This window comes from Periplaneta americana, chromosome 13 (genome assembly GCF_040183065.1).
Source record: "Periplaneta americana isolate PAMFEO1 chromosome 13, P.americana_PAMFEO1_priV1, whole genome shotgun sequence".
Classification (NCBI taxonomy): Eukaryota; Metazoa; Arthropoda; class Insecta; order Blattodea; family Blattidae; genus Periplaneta; species Periplaneta americana.
The window spans coordinates 54,906,323-54,926,790 of NC_091129.1; the positions used below are offsets into that span (position 1 = coordinate 54,906,323).

Genomic DNA, 20,468 nt, shown 5'->3' on the forward strand with positions numbered 1-20,468 from the left:
CCCAACTACATGCGGGTTGTTATCGATCTCGTATATCTTAGACCATATGGTCTGTCACAGTCTACATCCAACTTTTTTCTTGGTGTACCTAGGTTTTGAAGTTCTCATGATAGTGTCAAAATGTAATGAAATTAATAAATCGTTTTCAAATTCTGCCTTGTCTGTTTTTTAAAGATACGTTGCTTATTCCGAATGAAACAAAACAAATAAATTATTCTGAAGAATTGGGTAATAACTTGCATATTAAGAAAACGATGTTACAGGAACTATGAGAAGAGCAAATGACTCGATAAAACATTATCCAAGACTGGAATAAACGTTGGAAAGGAGGAAGAAAATAGTGTGCATAACAGATTGATAGCATGTGTTTAATATGCAAATTATCGTACAAAGACTAAAATTCGTAACATTCACGTGATGATATCAATGAGCGTTACACTTATACCTGATTCCGCCTACGAAACCATTAAATACCTCTCACATATCTCGATTGTTATTTGGGGCTAAGAGGGATGAAGTTACAGGACACGTATGGGCGAATCCAGAAATGCATATAGAGTGTTAGTTGGGAGGCCGGACGGAAAAAGACTTTTGGGGAGACCGAGATGGGAAGACAATATTAAAATGGATTTGAGGAAGGTGGGATATGATGATAGAGACTGGACTGATCTTGCTCAGGATAGGGACCTATGGCGGGCTTATGTGAGGGCGACATTGAACCTCCGGGTTCTTTAAAAGTCATATGTAAGTAAGTAAGCATCCAGTGTCTCTAATTTATTTTCATTCATAAAATCTCTTTCTTTAAACCTCAATTATATAAACACTCGTTATTTAAATCTAGGATACAACGTTCCTACCTATAAAATCTAATGGATTAGATTCTAGAAGGAAAACTTAACGTTTCTTTCTTACATAGGATCAAATGTATCCCCTTTCAGTTGTGTTTGTTACGTTTAGTATGCGGTTCCCTTCGATAAATTGACTACTTCTACATGGACTTCCAGCTATTTTTGAATACCTATAGTTATATCATTATTTTATAAAGAGTGAAGACGGTACAATTTTAAGGATCCAATATCTTACATTTGATCAATATTTGTTAAAACAATTCAAATGTATAAGTGAAGAAATAATTTCACTGAAAAAAAAATTACTTTCTGAAATTACATTTCTAACGCAATAAATTACACGTGGCAAATGGATAATAGTATAAGTAATGTATGTGTCAAGTTCCTAACATACATAACATTACGTAATTCATATTCGCCATAATGCAATTGTTTTTAAAGCAGTACATTTATGTCAGTCATTGCGCCACGCAAATAATTTAAAATTACAAATGCGACATGAACGACATGATGTATATGAAGTCACAGAACAAAAATAAATTTCATAAATACATAGTGTACTGCATTAAAAACATAAAAAAACGAGAAACAATTGTTTAAAACAGTGATCAAGATTAATTCATTCCATGTGGTTTATGAAGAGTTCATCATAGGCCTAGTAACTATCTCAAAACAAAGAAGATTTTTATGCAGTCCAAGAAAAGTACGCAGTCTACTACTAACGAGGCACCGATAAACCGGAAAGAGAATTTTCAGTCTCTCAACAACATAATGTAAACCTAATAAAAACATTAATGTTTCGTTATTATAATGGCAGTCAGGTGTTCAGTTACATACCTCTAGACCACACATTTTCAAACGGTGTGCCGCGAATGATCCGCAGGTATGCAGTGAGAAAATGAAAATAGTAAAAGTTGCCCTAGTAAAAATTGCTACAATAAAAAATAAAAAGGAAGTAAAAAAGTTAGTCCACAAGAATCAACTTTGAGCGAACGCGGGATCAGTCAACATTCAGTAAACACAGAGTAGGTGTGCGAGGAGCAGCCAGGGTTACCAGACAGTAAAGTTACAAATCGTACCAATCTTGAATTGAATTGAACTGAGCACTATGACCCATCACTGCGACCTTATTAGATCTACTGTGCTGATCCTCAAGTCAGGCGCATTTCCAAACCACACTAAAGCTACGGTTTGTTATGGCTATCTTCCCCGACTATCATCGCTGGCGATCTTCGCTGGGATTCTGTCCTTTTGATTTGAATGTGCATGGTTTCTTTACAGCGATGAACGTCAACGAACGTCGTCGGGCTCGACGATCATCGTCGGAGTTTGCTTTCGAGGCAAAAACCTGACGATCATCGCTGAGAAACCAATTGTAAAATTACAGTAGGTCATGAACTAAATCATTTAATAGCATGTGATTTCCACATTATAATACTATAATGGCGATAAAACAGAAATCTTTCTGCAATTTCTCCACTAATGAATACGAGATATTAATTGATTATGTCTCTAAACACAAATCCCTGTTCGACATGAGCCAAAAAGAAGAACTAACAACAAATCTATACTTTGCAACAACTAGAACTATTAATACTATGGAGTAAAATAATTCATAATTGAAGGACACACACGATACGGCAGATTTAGTTATTGAAGCAAAAGTTTGAGTGTGAAATAGTAAGTGAACTGGAATGCCGAGCAAATGAGAGAAGTGCAACAACCTCTTTCTCAATTTTTTTATTTGAAACATCATTTTCTAAATTTCTAAATGAAAAAAATAACAGTTTAAAAAGTAAAAATAAAATGTTTATATCATCGGTTTTTATCTTAAAGTTACTGCTTGTATTTCAGCTGGGCTTATTGGTTTGTGAATAAATTTTGTGGGTAATTCTACAATATCATTTTCAATTAAACTTAAAACAAAAGGAAATTGTTCGGGAAAGAGTCTGAAATATTCCTTAAAATTGGTGGGACCATTTTCAAAATGTCTTAATATCAATTAATTAAAAGAGCCCTCTGTATAGCTATCTGTTTCTAAACATGAGATTAGCCATTTTAAAGGTCCATGCTTGTTTTTCAATGTGCCGCCCTGGGTGGCACAAGCGCTAGAGGCTCGGACTGTCTCTACCGCTAGGTCCGAAGGGTTGTGGGTTCGAGTCCCGCCTCGGGCATGGGTGTTGTGTTTTGTATTAGTTTAAGCAGGACGAATAGAAGAAATAGTGTACGCACTCTGTGAGCTTACACGGATTCGCCGCAACGCGGCGCTGTTACTGCTAAGCGAGGACTGGGAAGGAATTCATAGTACCTGTTATGCTGAAAGTAGTCCTTTTTAAAAGCAAATATCTTCCATTTAACCCGGCTATTCGTAACTTAAGAAATATCTTTATAGTCTCTTAATCATAATTAATAGTCTTCTATCAGGTATTACTATTATGAACGTTCGTAACAGAAAATACAATGGGATCTGAAACGTTGTGAAAGCAATTATACGTTCAGTATTTAAATAATCTTTTCGTAACAAGTTGCGATTTCAGGGACAGAAAAACTTACGAAATGCTAGTAAATAAAGAGTTGAATGATATTTTACATGCCTATAAATGAATTAAGTTACTCACCATGATTAGTTGCTTGCTATCTTTGAGAGTTTGCGAGATGACTTGACGGATTTACGAGCTTGTAAAAATCTTCGGATTTACTTTGTCCTGAAGAATCGGCACTTTAAATAGTGGTAGACTAATTTCGGAATAATATCGATGATGTGTTCTCTGCAACAACCTGCTCCCGAAGACTGGATCGAAAGAGCGTTAAGATAGATCTCATCCCACATTGCACTTGCTGAGTTAATCTTTTCTTTAATTTTCAATTCTGTTTGAATAAGTACGTCATATACAGCTTGGGAGAAATGGTTTAAAAAACTGACGTTCCTACCTGATCGGTAGTCTTTGATTTGGGTGAGAGCTGCACAATGTTTAGACATATTACATTCCTGTCGAAGGGCACAGAGGGTACACGCAATAAACTTAGAGGAATGATTTACTACATAACCGGCCACATAATACACTAAACATGTCAATTAACGCAGCAGGAGTGGTATTCACCAACTCGGGCACAGGACTTTCCCAGTATTGACCATGTATTTTTTCATGAATAACATTTTTTCCTTTTATACATGTTTCTACAGACTTCCTAACTATCTTGTTGAGTAATTCCACATTTCGCGCTAATGTTCGCATTTGCTTCACAAACGATGTGCGTAGTTCATCATCACTTTTCGTTTCAGAGTTTCCAGCAATGTTAAGAAGGATCTGCTTGGTAGTAAATGCATATGGAGGAAATCTATCGTCGAAGGATGGTCATCTGAACTGAGTGAAAACAAAATTCCAAAGTGATGTTCCAAGGGGTCTTGGGCGAGTTTCCCTGTTAGAATATATTTGTATCCTTTGCTCCGGAGCCATTCTAAGATATTCTGAAAGGTTACTACTAAACATTGTTGTAGCAGACGCAAATGTGTTGGTTGTAATTGTGAGACACTGAAGAAAATCAGTAAGGAATTAGTGATCAGAAGAGTCTTTATAAAGAGCCTTAGCAGAAATGTGTGAATTTAATGCGGCGGCAATACAGTTTAAATGTCATAAATTCTTCAGTGCCCTCACTGCCTTCGAAACCCGATGACCCTAATTCTCGATAAAATTTAAGGCCTTTGGCGACACTGTTGCTAAAGAGTTGGAACGCGAGTCTGGTGGCATCCATTGTCTTAAAGGACGAGAGATAGCCTATAAATGAGCTGTTGTCAAACTTGGGACAAACCCTACACATTCGTACATCCAGATAAGTCTTCCTTAAAAAGTCTCCTATAAAAATTAAAATTGATAGTTTTCTCCTTCCAAGAGAGTTCGATTTTATCATGGAAATCATTTCTCATGCATTTCAGTATGTGCACAAAATCTGAGAATGCCCGTATCTTTCTTTTTGTCGTCGAACGGATTAGGAATATAGTATTATGCTGGAAATTTTTTTCATTGATTTCTAAGACTTCCAGGCCTTTCTATTTGTTTGACTGCCATCACAAGTGAAACCGACTACCCTCGTCCCAACTGCTTCTAATTGAAGTACAACTTGTATAAGAATTTTAGCGAGAATGTCACCTGGAGTACCGTTTCTGCTAGCGTAAATAGCAATTAGTTGAATCCAATCTTGCATAAATACTAAAGCATGATTTGCTAATTGTTTCTTTTGGACATCAGATGTGAGATCTCCGAAATCAAAAAATACGTCCACTTTAAGGGAATAATTATTCAATTGACTTTATTCTCTGAATTTGACCTCATCGAATATTACCACTCCGCAACGTTTATTTTCATATATTTCATCATTTCGGTAAATTAGGGAAAATGTGAGGTACAACTCTTGGTTGTAATTTTTAACGCACTCGCGGTATTGCTGTCTTATGACGTTTTATATTAAAACAGTCTGATCGGTTATTTACCGAAAGCTGCCTATCTTTCCGCGGAATCGCTCTGGCCCACTTTCCAAACTCATCTTTTTCTTTGGGAGATGAAAAGAAATGTCTTGTTACACTATTTCTACTGTATTCCGATCTATAACCCGGAACAAAACAGTACGGAATTTTTGTAATTATTTTGTAAACCACCGCATAATATTCATTTGTCACTAGTTAATTCAAAGCACAACAAATTGAAGATATCTACGTAACTCTCAACAACAAAGCATATTAACAACCCCTAGCAACTTTCATCATTAAACGCGCGAGAAATATATTTTCGAGGTATCTGACTTCAGACAACAGATGGATCCTAGCGATCGAAGCGCCACTAGTTGTCAGGTCCGCCACTGACAATGGGAAAGCATAGAAGTGCGTACACTATTTCTTCTATTGGTCCGGGTTAAGTAAAAAGGAAATGAAAGAAAACGGGAAAACAAAGATAACTTCGGTAAACGGCCTCTGACCGGTAAACTTTAAAAAAAAGGCAAAACTTATATTATAATGTTATCATATTATCATCCACTTATCAGCTGATCAGACTTGGTCAACTATACAAAACAATTTACTATGCACCTACGAAGTTCGCCGGTAAAGAAACCACTCTCTGACGATGAACGCTGGCGATTTCAGTCTTCAGCGTTGATCGTTCGGCGAAGATTGTTGTGTACAAACCATAGCTTAAAGTTCGCTGCATATCCAGGTTCTTAGCAGGCAGCCCCACCCATACCTAGGCCAGCATCCTCCATGCGTTAGGGGAATTATGACGGAATGGAGAAATGTTGAATGAAAATGAGGATTCCTAATATGGGGAAATGGAAGAACCCCGAGAAAAATACCAACTGCAACCTCTTCTGCCCGAAGTACCTATCATATGGACCAATCTTCAAAATATCATTTGTATTAGTTAGGAACCACTGGTTTAGATTATAAGTGTGTGCCGCGGTATTTTAAATTACAACGTAAGTGTGCCACGCGTTGAAAAATATTGAAACACGCTGCTCTAGATCAATGTTTAGCAACTTTCGGTCTGTAAAAATGAATCTCAATGTAACCTATGTCTAATCCAATGTAGGCCTACGCCTAATTGCAATATAAGGGGAAGAAACGTTAGGCATTATAACTTAGAAATTAATTACACTCTATCAAATCATTAAGAAAATATTCCAATTCTCTCCTGCCCTCCTAATGGAACTAATACAAAGTCAGACTGATAGTTGTACTTAAACATCCCAACCTGAAATCGTGTATGTATGTACGTATGTTAGTATGAATTCATTTTTTTATTCATTTTCTATTACATTGTATTGCAGTTTCGGGGATTACAAAATGCTACTATTTTATATTCCAATTGTTACACCACATCTTAATAAACATATTAATTTATAACTGAATTTCTCCATTGAAGCTTCTTTTTTATGTGTACTAAGTTTATTATTATAATAATGTAATATAATAAAATTTTAATTAATAACTATGAGCTTAAATAATCATATTTACACCTTTAGCTATTGTTTCTATTTGCAAATGAATAATTAATTACATAAACTTGTGAAAAAGTCTCATATTATTTATTGGTTATAAGCTGATAAATAATTACTGACTGGCCAATTGCCCCCATTCCTCCCTATTTCCTTTATGAATAATAAATAATAGTCTTTGTTGTTTTGTGTCTGGGCATGCATAAATTAAATGGTTGATAGTTTGTTGCCCTTTATTACATATGCTTGTTGGATCAATTACATTAAATGTGCTGTATATATTAGAGGTCTGCACGAGCTCGCCAATTCATAAATTTCTGCGAAGTATATACTCATTAAAAATAATGCATACACAATTAGATGCCTACCCGACATCCATCCACTACCGATATCGTAAGTTACTGGTAATTCGACTTCGTACTTCGTAACGGCATTAGTCTCGTCTCTTCTCTGTAACAGACGTAGAACATTGATTATTCCATGTTAACACTTGAATATAAATAATTGATTAAATGGCGATCTTACTCGTGTTAATTGTGTAAGCATGTGCGGCTTACAGCTGTTTCGGTGCTTCTTCACACCATCCTCAGAGCCTACTAGATCTCGGCGTCATCTCGAAATTCGCTGCCTGTTGTGTGAGGTGCGTTCGATTGTTGAAAAGTGTTGAAATGTGGTGTCTGTGTTTGTTCTGAAATTGATCAAATTTTTTAAAAAAGAAGTACCAAGATAAAGTCATTCATTAATCTCACAATTAATGTAATGCTCGCTTAGGTCGTAGATCGTTCCTTTTCATATTTGTAATCACTTCTTTCCTTTTCCCTTATTTTTTCGCCTTGCGACAGAGAAAACAAATGTGCGCCTTTTTCAGTTCTCTGTAAACAGTTCGGAACAGAACAGCATGACATTTTTTCGCACTTACATTACATTCGTTTCCTATATGACTATATACTGCATAGCGCGCGCTGGAATAGGAATGACCGATTTGTCGGCGTTTGTCAGCGCAAAGGATTACGGTACTCTGGATTTCCACGGATTTTGTTAGTACTGTCGTGTCTGTGACTCAGAGCTAAAGAGCTAATCGTCCATCCAGGCGGATAAGGTTCAATTCAAGACCAATTTGGAGTGGACAAGGCAGACCAACACATTTCACATCCCCCTCATTTCATCTACACTGCTCCGTCGATATAGGTGAAAATCAATGTTAACCTACTTAGATACAACACGCTGAGCAAGTCTCCTGTAACAGGAAAACATTGTGTTTAGGTAAAGCATGAAAGTCGAGGAATATTATGAACAGGAAAACTTCGATCATACGGGAATTGATGTTTCAAATTCATTATAAAAAGTGAATCTGATACAATGTTAATACAAATTAATTTTATTTCCTAGAATGTACCTATCTTTATAATACAATAATAAATAAATAAATTACTAAATAAACAAATAAATAAGCAAGCCAAGCAAACAAATAAATACATACTGTAAGTAAATAAATACGTAAATAAGTAAATAAATAGATAAAAAATAAATAAATATTACCTTAAACTCTCCAGATGCTTAATATTGAGCCGTTTTCTAGGCGTTGTATAATATTTACTTTGTCAAAAATACTTAGGCGCGAATGTTTTGTAACATGATGCCTAACCGGTATGCAGTGGCTTGCATTCTCGTCACAACAACAGACCACGTTGTACTTTTTTCTGCTTTCTTTAGACTCAAAAGTATTTTACTAAATCGGCGAGCAGTGTATAACCTGCGATCATTAAAAATAGGTTAGGTTCGTGAAGTGCGGTTTTCCTATGTTTATATACGAAAAGTTTCGATCTCCGGACGCTGCGATTTATCAAGCTCTAATATGGGGATGGAACTTGCTTCTGTCAGGTCTGAGACAGGATGGTCCACCTGTTTGCGTCGAATTCACGAATGCCAATCATGCCACCATAACATAAATAGAGAACAAATGGACCAAAAGTGTCTAAGTGTGTGGATCCGTGCCCGGTTCGGTCCTCGAAGATCCAAGCCAACTATTAGTCCACACATTGTAGAATTCACTCATGATTATGACAACACTGTGTTTCAGAAACGCTGCGCAAGTATCCCGTGTTGGGGTTCCTGGACAGAATGTGTTGTGAAGACTACTCGCTGCCACATCCCTCCGGTCGGGGCAGCGTGATCCTGAGAGCGGGCACAGGCGTCTACATCCCCCTGCTGGGTATACAGTTAGACCCGCAATACTTCCCCGATCCTGATAAGTTCGATCCACGGCGTTTTACGGAGGAAAACCGTAAGACGTGGCCCCCGTACGCTTATCTTCCGTTCGGAGATGGACCCAGGAATTGTATCGGTGAGCAACTCTTTGGTTACTTATCAGATATGTCAATAACAAGTGCATCCTTTGCCAAATATTTAGTAAAGTCAACTTGATATCTCGTGTAAACGAACTGAAATGCTGGCCAATCTAAGTAGATTTTGTGGTGGACGAAAATGATGTTACTTTTTTTCCAATTCAGTACAGTACATATCCTTAGTCGAGTTCTAGCACATTCAATTTATATTTGAGGATAGACCCACACTGCGGCAAACAAACATGTTTCAGGCTGCTCGAAACAAAATCTTTGTTACTGTTTCAAATGCCTCCAGTAAACACTGCAGCAAACAAGTTATTACCAAACACACGGTTGCTGTGATCCTTCAAGTTGAAATAATTGTAAATAGCAGGACGTTTTTCTACTCATACAAAGAGCTTCTCAGCATCACACTTCATCTAAAAATTAGTTTATATTGCTTTGAATAAAAAAACTCAATTTCTTACAGTACTATCTGATAAAATTTACTTTTGTTTCTTACGTTAATATGTTGTTTAGTCAACTGTCCGAAGTCAGACTCAATTAAGAATGTTCTACTTGCGTTGGACTCTGAAGATGCAGTCTCAATTGATATCGCGAAAATTGTTCCTTGTGACACAAGTGTGAAGAATGATTTAACTTACATTTAGCATACATTTTCATGTATCATAAAAACGCTCAGAAGTCTCCAAAACAGGTACCTTACACTTTCTGAAAGCTTAGAAATTGTAAATAGTATTGTTGAATAACTGACTCGTGGTATAAGTGAAGTTGTAGGTGCAGTAAAAGCTAAGGTGGACACTGTACTTTCGAAAAACCATGGATATGAAGAACTACAAAAGGTTGTTGCAGTGATGAGTGGTGATTCAACAGTGAAGATAAACTTGGATTATCCCCAGCAGACATTGTGAAATGGAAATATGCACCGATTACTTCTTGTGACGTTGAAAGCAGTTTCAGTCAGTATAAATCTGTCCTCGAGAGACAATGGAAGAAAATTCATTTTTCAGCACTTGAAAGAAATGTTTGTAACCTATTGTTATGGTAACAGGCAATAAAAATTGTATTTTGTTTAAAGGTCACATAACAAAATCATACAATAAAAGATAAGGTACTTCCACTGACCATTATATTCTTTGTTTAGTTTGATTAAACTATACTACTAATATTTAAGGTAGATAGTCACTTTTTGATAATATTAAGTCCACATTTAGTTCCATATTTTGATAAAAATAACTATATACGAGATGTGATCATTAAATTCCGAGACCTGTCCCATAAATGGAAATAATATTACCTGATTTAAATTTAGCTGCCATCCCCTTCAAAGTAGGTTCCTTGTTTAGCTATACACTGATCCCAACGTGTCTGCCATTTTTGGAATTCCTCCTGGAAGTCGCGTTCTTGAAGCCTGTCAAGCACCATCTGCGATTCGTGTTGGATCTTCTCCACCGTGCCAAAACGTCGACCAACTAGCTTCAATTTCATCTTCGAAAACAAAAAAAAAGTCGCAGGGGGCAAATCTGGTGAATACGAGGGAGAGGAACGACGATCATCTTGTTACGGGTGCAAATCTGGCGTATTGCGAGAGGTGTGTGAGTTGGTGCATTGTCGTCATGGAGCATCCATTTGTTCTCTGTCAGAGTTGTGGTCGTTCATGTTTAAAATGGACGTGAGGATCATTATGCACAATTAGTCGAATTTTGTCGACATTTTCGGCAGTCATGCACGTATGTGGTGACCTGGCCTCTCGTCGTCCTCCAGCGATGTTCTGCTATTTCTGAAACTCGAATGCCACACAAAGCACTTCGCCTGACTCACTGCTTCATTCCCGTAGGCTTGCTTCAACATTCCATGGGTTTCGGTTGCCGATTTCCTGAAGAATCTGATGTTGGCTCTCTGCTCCAGTTTCGAGTCAATCGTGATTTCGCAAATGCGCGGATGCACTTGCTAACAAAACCTTATCTAACACAGGTCTCAATGAAGATAGGTCGTCTAATGTCTCTGCTGTGCGCGCGTGTCAATCACGTGATCCCTTCGTTCACAGCAGACACAGTATCGGAATTTAATAATTACACCTCATATATATTTACCTATTTCATACATTTTAGTCCATATAAATCCGTTCCCTGCATATTACTCAACACCTTAAATACCAGGGCATCCGAAAATTAATGGGAATAATAATGTAAAAAAGCGCTCACAGTGGTAATCATTAGAAGTTTACAATATGTTAAAGAGCAACCGTTTGTTTTACACATCATTCATATTGAAATACTCCAAAAACAATATTTTTTATAGGCTATACACTGTGTATGTAGTCAGTAATATCGCTCTAAAAGGTGTTCAGAAAGTATGAACAAAGGTGCTTCATAGACATCCAAACTGCACGAGAAAAAATGCCAACTCAATGCGCCCACCGCAGCATCGTATACGACCACATGCCATTGAGGACAGGCCTACTGTGTTACATAACAACAATGCTCGCTGTCAAGTAGCCGACACAGTGACTAATCTCTTAAGAAGGTGAAACTAGGAAGTACTCAGAAAAAGCACAGACATGAATCCTTGTGATTATGACTTATGCTCGAAAATCTTACAACCCCTGCACGGTACTGGCTTTCAAGCTTCATAAATATATTTGGTTTGTAACCATAAAAGTGGTGTCATTACTTTTGGAATACCCCAGTATAATAGTCTTTTACTTATTTGTCTATTTCTAATTTGTTAGAATAGCTCTACAGAACAGAATAGCTAAAAAACTGAAATTCAGGTTTTGCTCTCTCTTCCAGGTATGCGTTTCGGATACATGCAAGTCAAGACGGGATTAGTCCATATCTTATCCCACTACGAGGTGACGCCCTGCAAAGACACTCCGGTGCCACTCACGTTCAGTCCAAAGTCTTTCCTCGTGCTGCCCCTCACGGAGATACAGCTCGATTTTAAGAAAATTAGCTCGTAGTTCTGTCGCTCCTTCTCCGCAAGCTACGTATAAATCTTTCACAAAAATAATTTATTTTGTTTACAATACGTTGTTTTAGGAAGGTCTTGCAGGGCTATTTGTATTTTTTCAACTTGGTTTTCATAAAAGTATAAGTTTCAGATGTAAAAGTGGATTTAATCTTTCAAAAACCCATATTTGTTTTGAAAATGGGTCATCTCCACGAAAAAAAATAATAATTTTCACAGACATACCGTATGGCTAAAAATGATTATATTGCATAGGCTTTTTGTATCACGTCCAATTACCCTTCAATGATACAAAATTATTATTTTAATTTGTACGCATTATGAAGGATATAAAACAGTTTTTTGCCTCCCCTGCAAAATTTAAGATAGTGAAGATGACCCCTTTCCAAGTTAATTTCTCCAAGTCGCTGTTGAAATTTATTCCTAGTTATTATGAAGTAGGTATTCAGGTAGTTTTAAATTCAAACACAACTGAAATAAGAGAATGCAGCAAAATCTTATCTAAGATAGCGGTAACGAAATTGTACCTTTTCGTATTAAAGTACACGGAAACGAAGCTGTTGATTTAAAAAAAAAAAAAAAAAAAAAGAGGGAATATGTATTTTTACATTAGAACAGAAACAGACAACCTCAAAATTTTGGTGATCTGCTGACAAGTTCTCAGTTTGAAAACTCTACCTCTGTAATAAACAATATCCACGCCATTTTTTATTTTTGTAAATTCAATGAATGTCAAAACTTTAAAAACGTTAGAATTGGAATTAGAATTAGAACAGAATTAAATACTTACGGAAATAACTTTTTGAAAATAGGCCTATTAAACGTTTTGTGAAAAACTAAAAGTTAGCACAAATTACGTTTCAACTTAATAAATATGAAACTTGCCAGGAAATTTTCTTAACAGTAACTTTGATATTTGGTGTGTAACTCACAAAATCCATGGTTGCAAATATTAATCAGTTAGCTTAGTTCTGTATATAATTTTTATAACGTTCGAGTTTGAAAATGAAAGGTAAATTGATATATCACTATGTCATAAATATACGATACGACAGGCCAACATTTCTCAGGTTTTGCAACATCTAAATACATAAATAATTTCTTCATGAGACAATTTGAAGTTTAGCAACTCGTCCATTTATATTAAATTCTGTCTCTACTAAGCAGATAAATTTATGTTTCCCCGTGGAAAAAAAACACAAACTGAGGTACCAAAGAAATATTTTTCAAATTTAAAAAATCTACCATCAGAATCACTTATCTAGACAGATAAAATTTTTGTGTATCAGCTTCCTTTACATGTGGTTTCTTTCCTTTTTCTTATTAAGATTTAATAGTAGCGAAGTGTGTTAAATCAATACTTCTTCAGTTGTTCTTCCATACATTTAGCTTATCAATGAAAGAATGTACTCATTTAGCCTTTCCACAATTTCTTTACCTTCTTCTTCATATTATAATTTTTCCTATCAGGTTAGCTAAGGAAACTAAATTATGAAGGAAACGTCAATATTCAAGATATTTACCATAATACCTTTTATTTATTTTTTTTTTCAAAAGTTATGTGGTAGCAATTAATAGTTTATGCTCGACCATGCCGAAATGTAGTAATTATACACCTGGTAGCAGCTCTTTAATGGACCTCATTAAAGTACACCTATTTATTAAAGTTCAGATGTTCCACCAATCAGAAAACACCATTGTAGCAGTATGAAAGTGCAAGTATCGATTTTATTCTCGGATATGCAATCGAAAGACAACTAGCTAAACGTCACGGAGGCTGGAAATCCATTACTGTCGCAGAAGAAGGTTATGTTCTGTTACTATAATAATTAGCGTTAATTGTAAATAATATTCAAATAAATTCAATTTGTCATCTCGTTTTTCAATGTCTAAATCAATTTCAAGGTTATATCGAGATTAATGTTTATTTTACTCTCTAGATATATATAAAGGTCAATGGCATTTGTTTCTCGGAAAAAATCAATACTTTCGCGTCTGCGCACATCTCACAATTTACGATATATTGCACAAGGTCAGTTCCGCTCCCCAGTCATATAAGAATAGCATGAATACTTATGAATAATTTCAAGTTAGAAATATGGTCGAGTATAAAAAGTCGTATGAAACTTGCCTATAATGGTAATTAAGATGCTCGTATGAAAATTATGAAACTCGCTTGCGCTCGTTTCATAAACATACTCGCGTCTTAATTACTACCATTATAGGCTCGTTGCATAGTGTACTATTAATAAACTGTTGAAGGATTTTGCCGTTACTTAGCCAACGCACCTCGCAATGCAAAAGTAATGGTCCATATTGCAGTTCTAAATCACCAATCAATTCTGTGAAGAGTCTCTGTGGAAACAATGGCACGTATTCTGTTGACTATGTGCTTACTTCAGGCTTTGCTGCATATAATAATAAGCTATAGGGATATCCTGAACTAGCACCAACAGATATCGCGCGTGTATTTTGAGGGATGCGCTTTGCCTGTGCATTTGCTTTCAAGTATATAAGCATTGAGAATTTATGTAGGGTATTAGTACTTATATTAAATGCTCTTAAAAACAACTTTAGATGCCAAATTTTTGTTGTGTTCCCTATGTAAAAACCAGGGAAACTTTTCTGCTGACAATCAGTTTCCGAAACATGCTTATAGCTAACTCAGACATATTTAGTTAAGTCTAGACTCATACCTGCTCCCTCCACACATTCCGTGCTCTTTCATCAATGCCGTTGTCGTTCAATGCCACTTTGATAATATAGGCCTACTGCTTGTTCTTTGTGTATTCTGATTCACAGCAGACAGCACAAATACATCAGCCGTCCGAACAACACGTTTTATATAGGAGTATAAAACAAAATATCATTTTTCAAGTAATTTCAAGTCTGCATTGCATAATCATTTTCATACTTTTAATAAAAACCCCATCGATTTCACACTTGTCTTCCTAACACAAAATAGTCCATGGGGTTTACTTTCACTTCTATACAAAATTTTACATAACAACCTATTCTCCAAATTACTTGTCTTCACGCTTTTAGTTTCTAACTACTTCACAAAATCAGCATAAATCTTTCCTTTCTATTCCTCGTGACAGAACTTCCTTATATTCATCCTCCTATACTGTATCATTGCCTCCCCTCTGGAATTCGTTACCTAGTGACGTCAGGGATTGCCGGACACTGTCATAGTTTAAAAGTAAACTAGAAAACTACGTTTTATCTCACGAAATCCGTTTCTGAGAATTTGCTAGATTAATGTCGAAGTTTTTGTCTTAGTATTTTGGCAATAATTTCCTTTTGTCAGATTAATCCTTTCCCTTGTCTCTGTGCCAGAACACTAGAAAAGCTTATTGTCCCTTGGTTAATAACAATGACACTGAGTGTCACTGTTATTTTGTGTCTGTATTTGTTGTATATGTTTTTACTTTTTATTTGCTCTTTTTGTATCATTTAATATGTTAGACTAATTTTTATTATTTTTAATTTTTACTTGTATGTTCAGTTGTTTTTGCATGTCATATTCATTCTGTGACTCGTTATTACTATAGACTAATTGCACTGATGTATAATTTTTCTTGTAGTTTTATTGCATTTCTGGTGCTGTGGAAGAGAAGGCTTGAAAGCCTTAACTCCTTAATTAATTAATTAAACATATGTGATAGTTTCACAAGTGACAGGTCTCGTAAAGAATGCTAATCATTCACATAAAGTTGGGCGATGCCCATAGGTCTTGGGCTCCTCAAAATGTGTCGTTCTTGTGTACCACAGAAGGGCTGAGGAATTGGAAAAATGAAGCCAATATCATTTGGTAGCCCTATGATATGAAATGACTCTAAAGATCACTGGAATAATTGTTATTTTCGCACAGTTAACATAATTGGATATAGTGCTAAAAATAAGAAAGACATTTTATGCACATGTGTATGCTAACATTTCGTCTGCCATTACAGTATATATTCAGTCTACTTTTAATTGAACCCTCAATGGTCCTGTTGCCATGTCTACATGTGAAATTAGATTTAATGAAACAATCTGTAAAAGTTTTTGATAAGGGTAGTGAATACTTCATGTATCTGTGTGTTAAATTTCTCTCAATCCCCTATGAAAAAATTAAAGCTAGTGTATTCGTAGACCAAGAAATTCGAAAATTGTTGATGGGCATTCAGTTCGAAAAAGGAAATGTAAAGAAAGCCTCGAATGCATTCAGGAATGCTATTTTTAATGTGTTTGCAAATAAAGGAGACTTAAATTGCGTCAACATAGCGAAAGTGAAGTTAGAAAGTTGTAAAAATATTGGTTGTGAGTGTAAAAGTACATTTCCTTCATTCCTATCTAAATTATTTTCCCCAAAATTCAGAAGATTTTAGCAAGGAACAAGGTGAAAAAAATTCATCAAGCCATTGAAAATATAAATAAGAGGTAACAAGGAACATTAAATATTATCATGATGGCGCACTACTGTTGAATGAATAACATTCGAGGATGTCAAAAAAAATTGATCATATGCAGTATTAACTTAAGATTATGGATTGTGCTTGTTTATAGTGTAAATTACTACAATGTTTAGTTTTTTAACTAATCTTCAAGCAAATTTAAATTATGTTTCACGGAAGCTATAACTTTATATCTAAGAAATAACGAATTAATTATTTATCTACTACATATTTAAATTGTTGCGATTTGTATGAAACCATTACGTGATAGGAACATTTGAAAGTTATTTTCGAATTCAGCACAAAAACTATTAAGAACTATGTATCAGATATAAAACAGAAATTTTCAAAATGCAGACTAATATTATGTAACCATCCTAAATCTTGCCCTTCGTCTAGTCCGTCTCCTGGTATCGATTACACATTGCTATGAACTAGTGATATTTGAATAGACTTTTTAAATTAAAAGCTTCCTTTGCAATTGCTATCATGCCAGGGTCAAAAGGAGGACAGCAATGACAAAGAAAGCTTTTAAAAGGAAAGGAAGCATTTTCTGCGGATTTCTGGAGAAATAACTAAGGAAGAAACTGGTGAAGTTCTTTGTGTGGCGTGTGGCAGAAACATGGATATTACGACGAAGTGAAGAGAAATGACTAGAAGCATTTGAAATGTACACATGGAGAAGAATGGAGTGTGTAAATGAACAAACAGAATAAGAAACGAAGCTGTGCTAGAAAGAATGGATGAAGAAAAAATAATGCTGAACCTGATCAGAAAGAGAAAAGGAATTGGCTGCGTCACTGGCTAAGAAGAAACTGCCTACTGAAGGATGCACTGGAAGGAATGGTGAATGGAAGAAAAGTTGGAACCAGAAGATATCAGATGATAGATACAATATTAAGATACATGTATCGTATGCGTAGACTAAGATTAAGCCAAAAAATACGAAAGATTGGAGAATGTTGGGTTTCCAGTGAAAGCTCGGCCCTTGGGGTGAACACTATGAATGAATATTCTCACTTACACTAGATGTCTCACCAATCGTTATCGAGATGACATCCCTTACCAAGAACTGAGAAAATATTAACAGCGGATTTTCATATCGAATTTTGGTTTGTTCATGAGAATAAAGCTGAGGACGTTAAGCCTGGTGGCCCCCTTGGTGCTATTCCCCTTCTCCCTTCCTCACCTTCATCGTAATCACTCATTCCATACACTACACTTACATGAACACTTACACATACACTCACCTTAATACATGACATAACTCTCCACAGATACACATCATGTACAATGTGGCTCGTCGAACTGGTGTGCAACTAGAAAATGGGTCGCAGTCGAGCCATCTATCCGCAATATGCAGAACCCGAATCACGTAAAGTGAAGTGGGCAGGCATTTCATGCATGCATACATACATACATACATACATACATACATACATACATACATACATACATACATACATACATACATACATACATACATACATACATACACACACATACATACATTACATACATATTTTGTATGAGTTTTGTCTGTATTAAAATGTCTCGCCCTCGGCCGATATTGAACGCTTGTGTCTTGAGACAGAGGTCGCTAAAACCCCGAGACCAGTAAGATAAATTATATAGAGAGTTTCACACGAAAAGTAATTCTCATAATTAATCTTATTTGTTCGACGAGTGAGATTGAAGTTCATCTTCAATTTTATTAACAAAAAATATGACGTCCTGCTACGTGATCTCTGAACTTTGTTATCCAGATTTTTTTAAGTAGGCTATAAGAGTTCATGTGATATCTTTTTCGTTATTAGTAAAATACCCACTAAAGTCCGCATGTTTCCCATGTCGCTGATACACAACAGATTGATCAAGGACCTACCCAATGTGAATCACTGAACTTGACCTCCTACTACAGTAACCTTCTCATATAAAAATTGTCATTTTATTAATATTTCAACAGAATTTCAAGTAACTTAGAATTAAATGTAGATTTTACATAGGTAATAAAGCGAATCAGTATAGTGCTCAGAACTGTTGGTATGAATTAAATATAAGAGAATGATCAATTTAAATATAAATACAAATACTTCTCACTCTACTGGTAGTGACAATAGTTAATCCTTTCAACAGAAAAAATTTTTACCACTCACCAAACAAACATTACGAATAGGCTTACAGAGGTGTTCAAATTAACTTATGTGACCATTCATTTTCTGGCAGTATCCTCAAAATAAATTGCTGAAGACTGTTTCCAAATCATTGCAATTATTTTTCATTGGCACTAGTGAGAATCCAATTATAATTTATCGGTTTTCAGAATTATAATTTTATATTCAGTCCTGCATTTCCTGCATAAGAATTATATTGACTTCTCTGCAGTGTCCAGGATATTTATGTTGAATTCGTCGATGGAACTCATGATATATCAAAGTACTTAGTTGTCTATTTCTAGTCATTGAGTTATTAATATTTTTTTAATGTCAAAATCTTTATACAGAGACATCATTTTATTTTTACTTCAACTTTTATTGTACCTGAGTTTTTTAATGTACTTCACTCCCACCCCTTCTACTAACGAAGTTCCAACTGTCCTCCACACAGAACCAAGGCCGCAGTACTGAGTTAGTGATTATAGTACGTTTCAGAAATATGTTTGCGTTTTCCAGTGACGAAAACTTCCAATATTGAATCATATTTTCGCACAGGTACTGTCGTCCGTTTGCCTACGTCGCATCCCGATTTCCCCCACCTGCTTCTGCTCGCTCCACTGTAAAGACTAGTACTTGGGCTTTCTTAGCTCTTTTCTGAGAACTTCAATTTCTCTTAGGAATTAATTCGACGTCTACGTAATATTATACAACTGTTTAAAATAACTTAAATAAAAGGGCCTCGTTAAGTAATTAACTATCACGTGATCCCCCACCTTTTTCTACGATCCTGCGACATAACCACTTGGACGGACAGTAGATAGCATATCTGAGTAATTTTATCTGTGCGGGTCGGGCAGAAGTGAAGACTGAATTTACAGTACGTAAGGTACTCTTTTATAGAGTAGGTACAGAATTATTTCAACATGAGTTACTAAGTATGAAGGACGAAACTGGTAATTGGAATTAGATTCAATAGACTATAGTGCGATAATAGGCACAAAAGAAATGAACGGCCAACATTTTCAAAAATGTATTTAAATATGCATATTATGATTATTTTTCTTTTTAACTTCATTCTCTATATCGTACGCTAATGTGCTGTAGACAGCATAATATACACTGCATAATGAATACGTTCGCATGGATAACTCAGTTCGTGAGTAAAAACACTTATTGTTAATACTGTACTGTATTTTGATTAAACAAAACCTAATGAAAATTATCACACCCAAAATCGCGATATTTCCTACTTTACGTAAATGAACTACTTTTCTTCCCTCCTGTACCTAGTAAAGTGATTTGTTTGTATTTTACGCCAACTCCATCAAACTCCAGTCGTGAAAGGAGGTAGCAAACGGTGTTTCCGGGTATCAATCATTAATCCAAAGCTATAGCCACGTTAATATTAAAAATGTTAGTAAAAATAAAATGATGTCCCTGTACATTCTGACAACATTTTCAAATGTTTATATATTAAGATATGATTTGACGGATTGTTATGAAAAGTTTAACTCTTTGGATGTGCGTAATAACGTAGTATTACATGAATGAAGTGTAGGCCTACTCGTACTTGTTTTAGGCCATCGAAATTTCTGTAAATTTCCAACATCTTTAATAGTCTTTTCATTACCATTCTGTGACAAGTAATAAGAAAAGAGCCATAGAGGTAGCTCAGTTGGCTAAGGCACTTGACTGCCGATTCGGACTTGCGTTCGGGCGCAGGTT

General features: G+C 35.6%; 1 protein-coding gene across 1 annotated transcript in view; it reads left to right on the forward strand.

The window, feature by feature from the left end:
- The window catches only part of LOC138711926 (cytochrome P450 6j1-like), a 101,726-nt gene that overhangs the window by 27,632 nt on the left and 53,626 nt on the right, over positions 1-20,468 (forward strand). Inside the window, exon 5 of the mRNA XM_069843226.1 lies at positions 8,914-9,177. Within this exon, the coding sequence (XP_069699327.1) occupies positions 8,914-9,177 (264 nt within the window). The remainder of the gene's footprint in view (positions 1-8,913; positions 9,178-20,468) is intronic.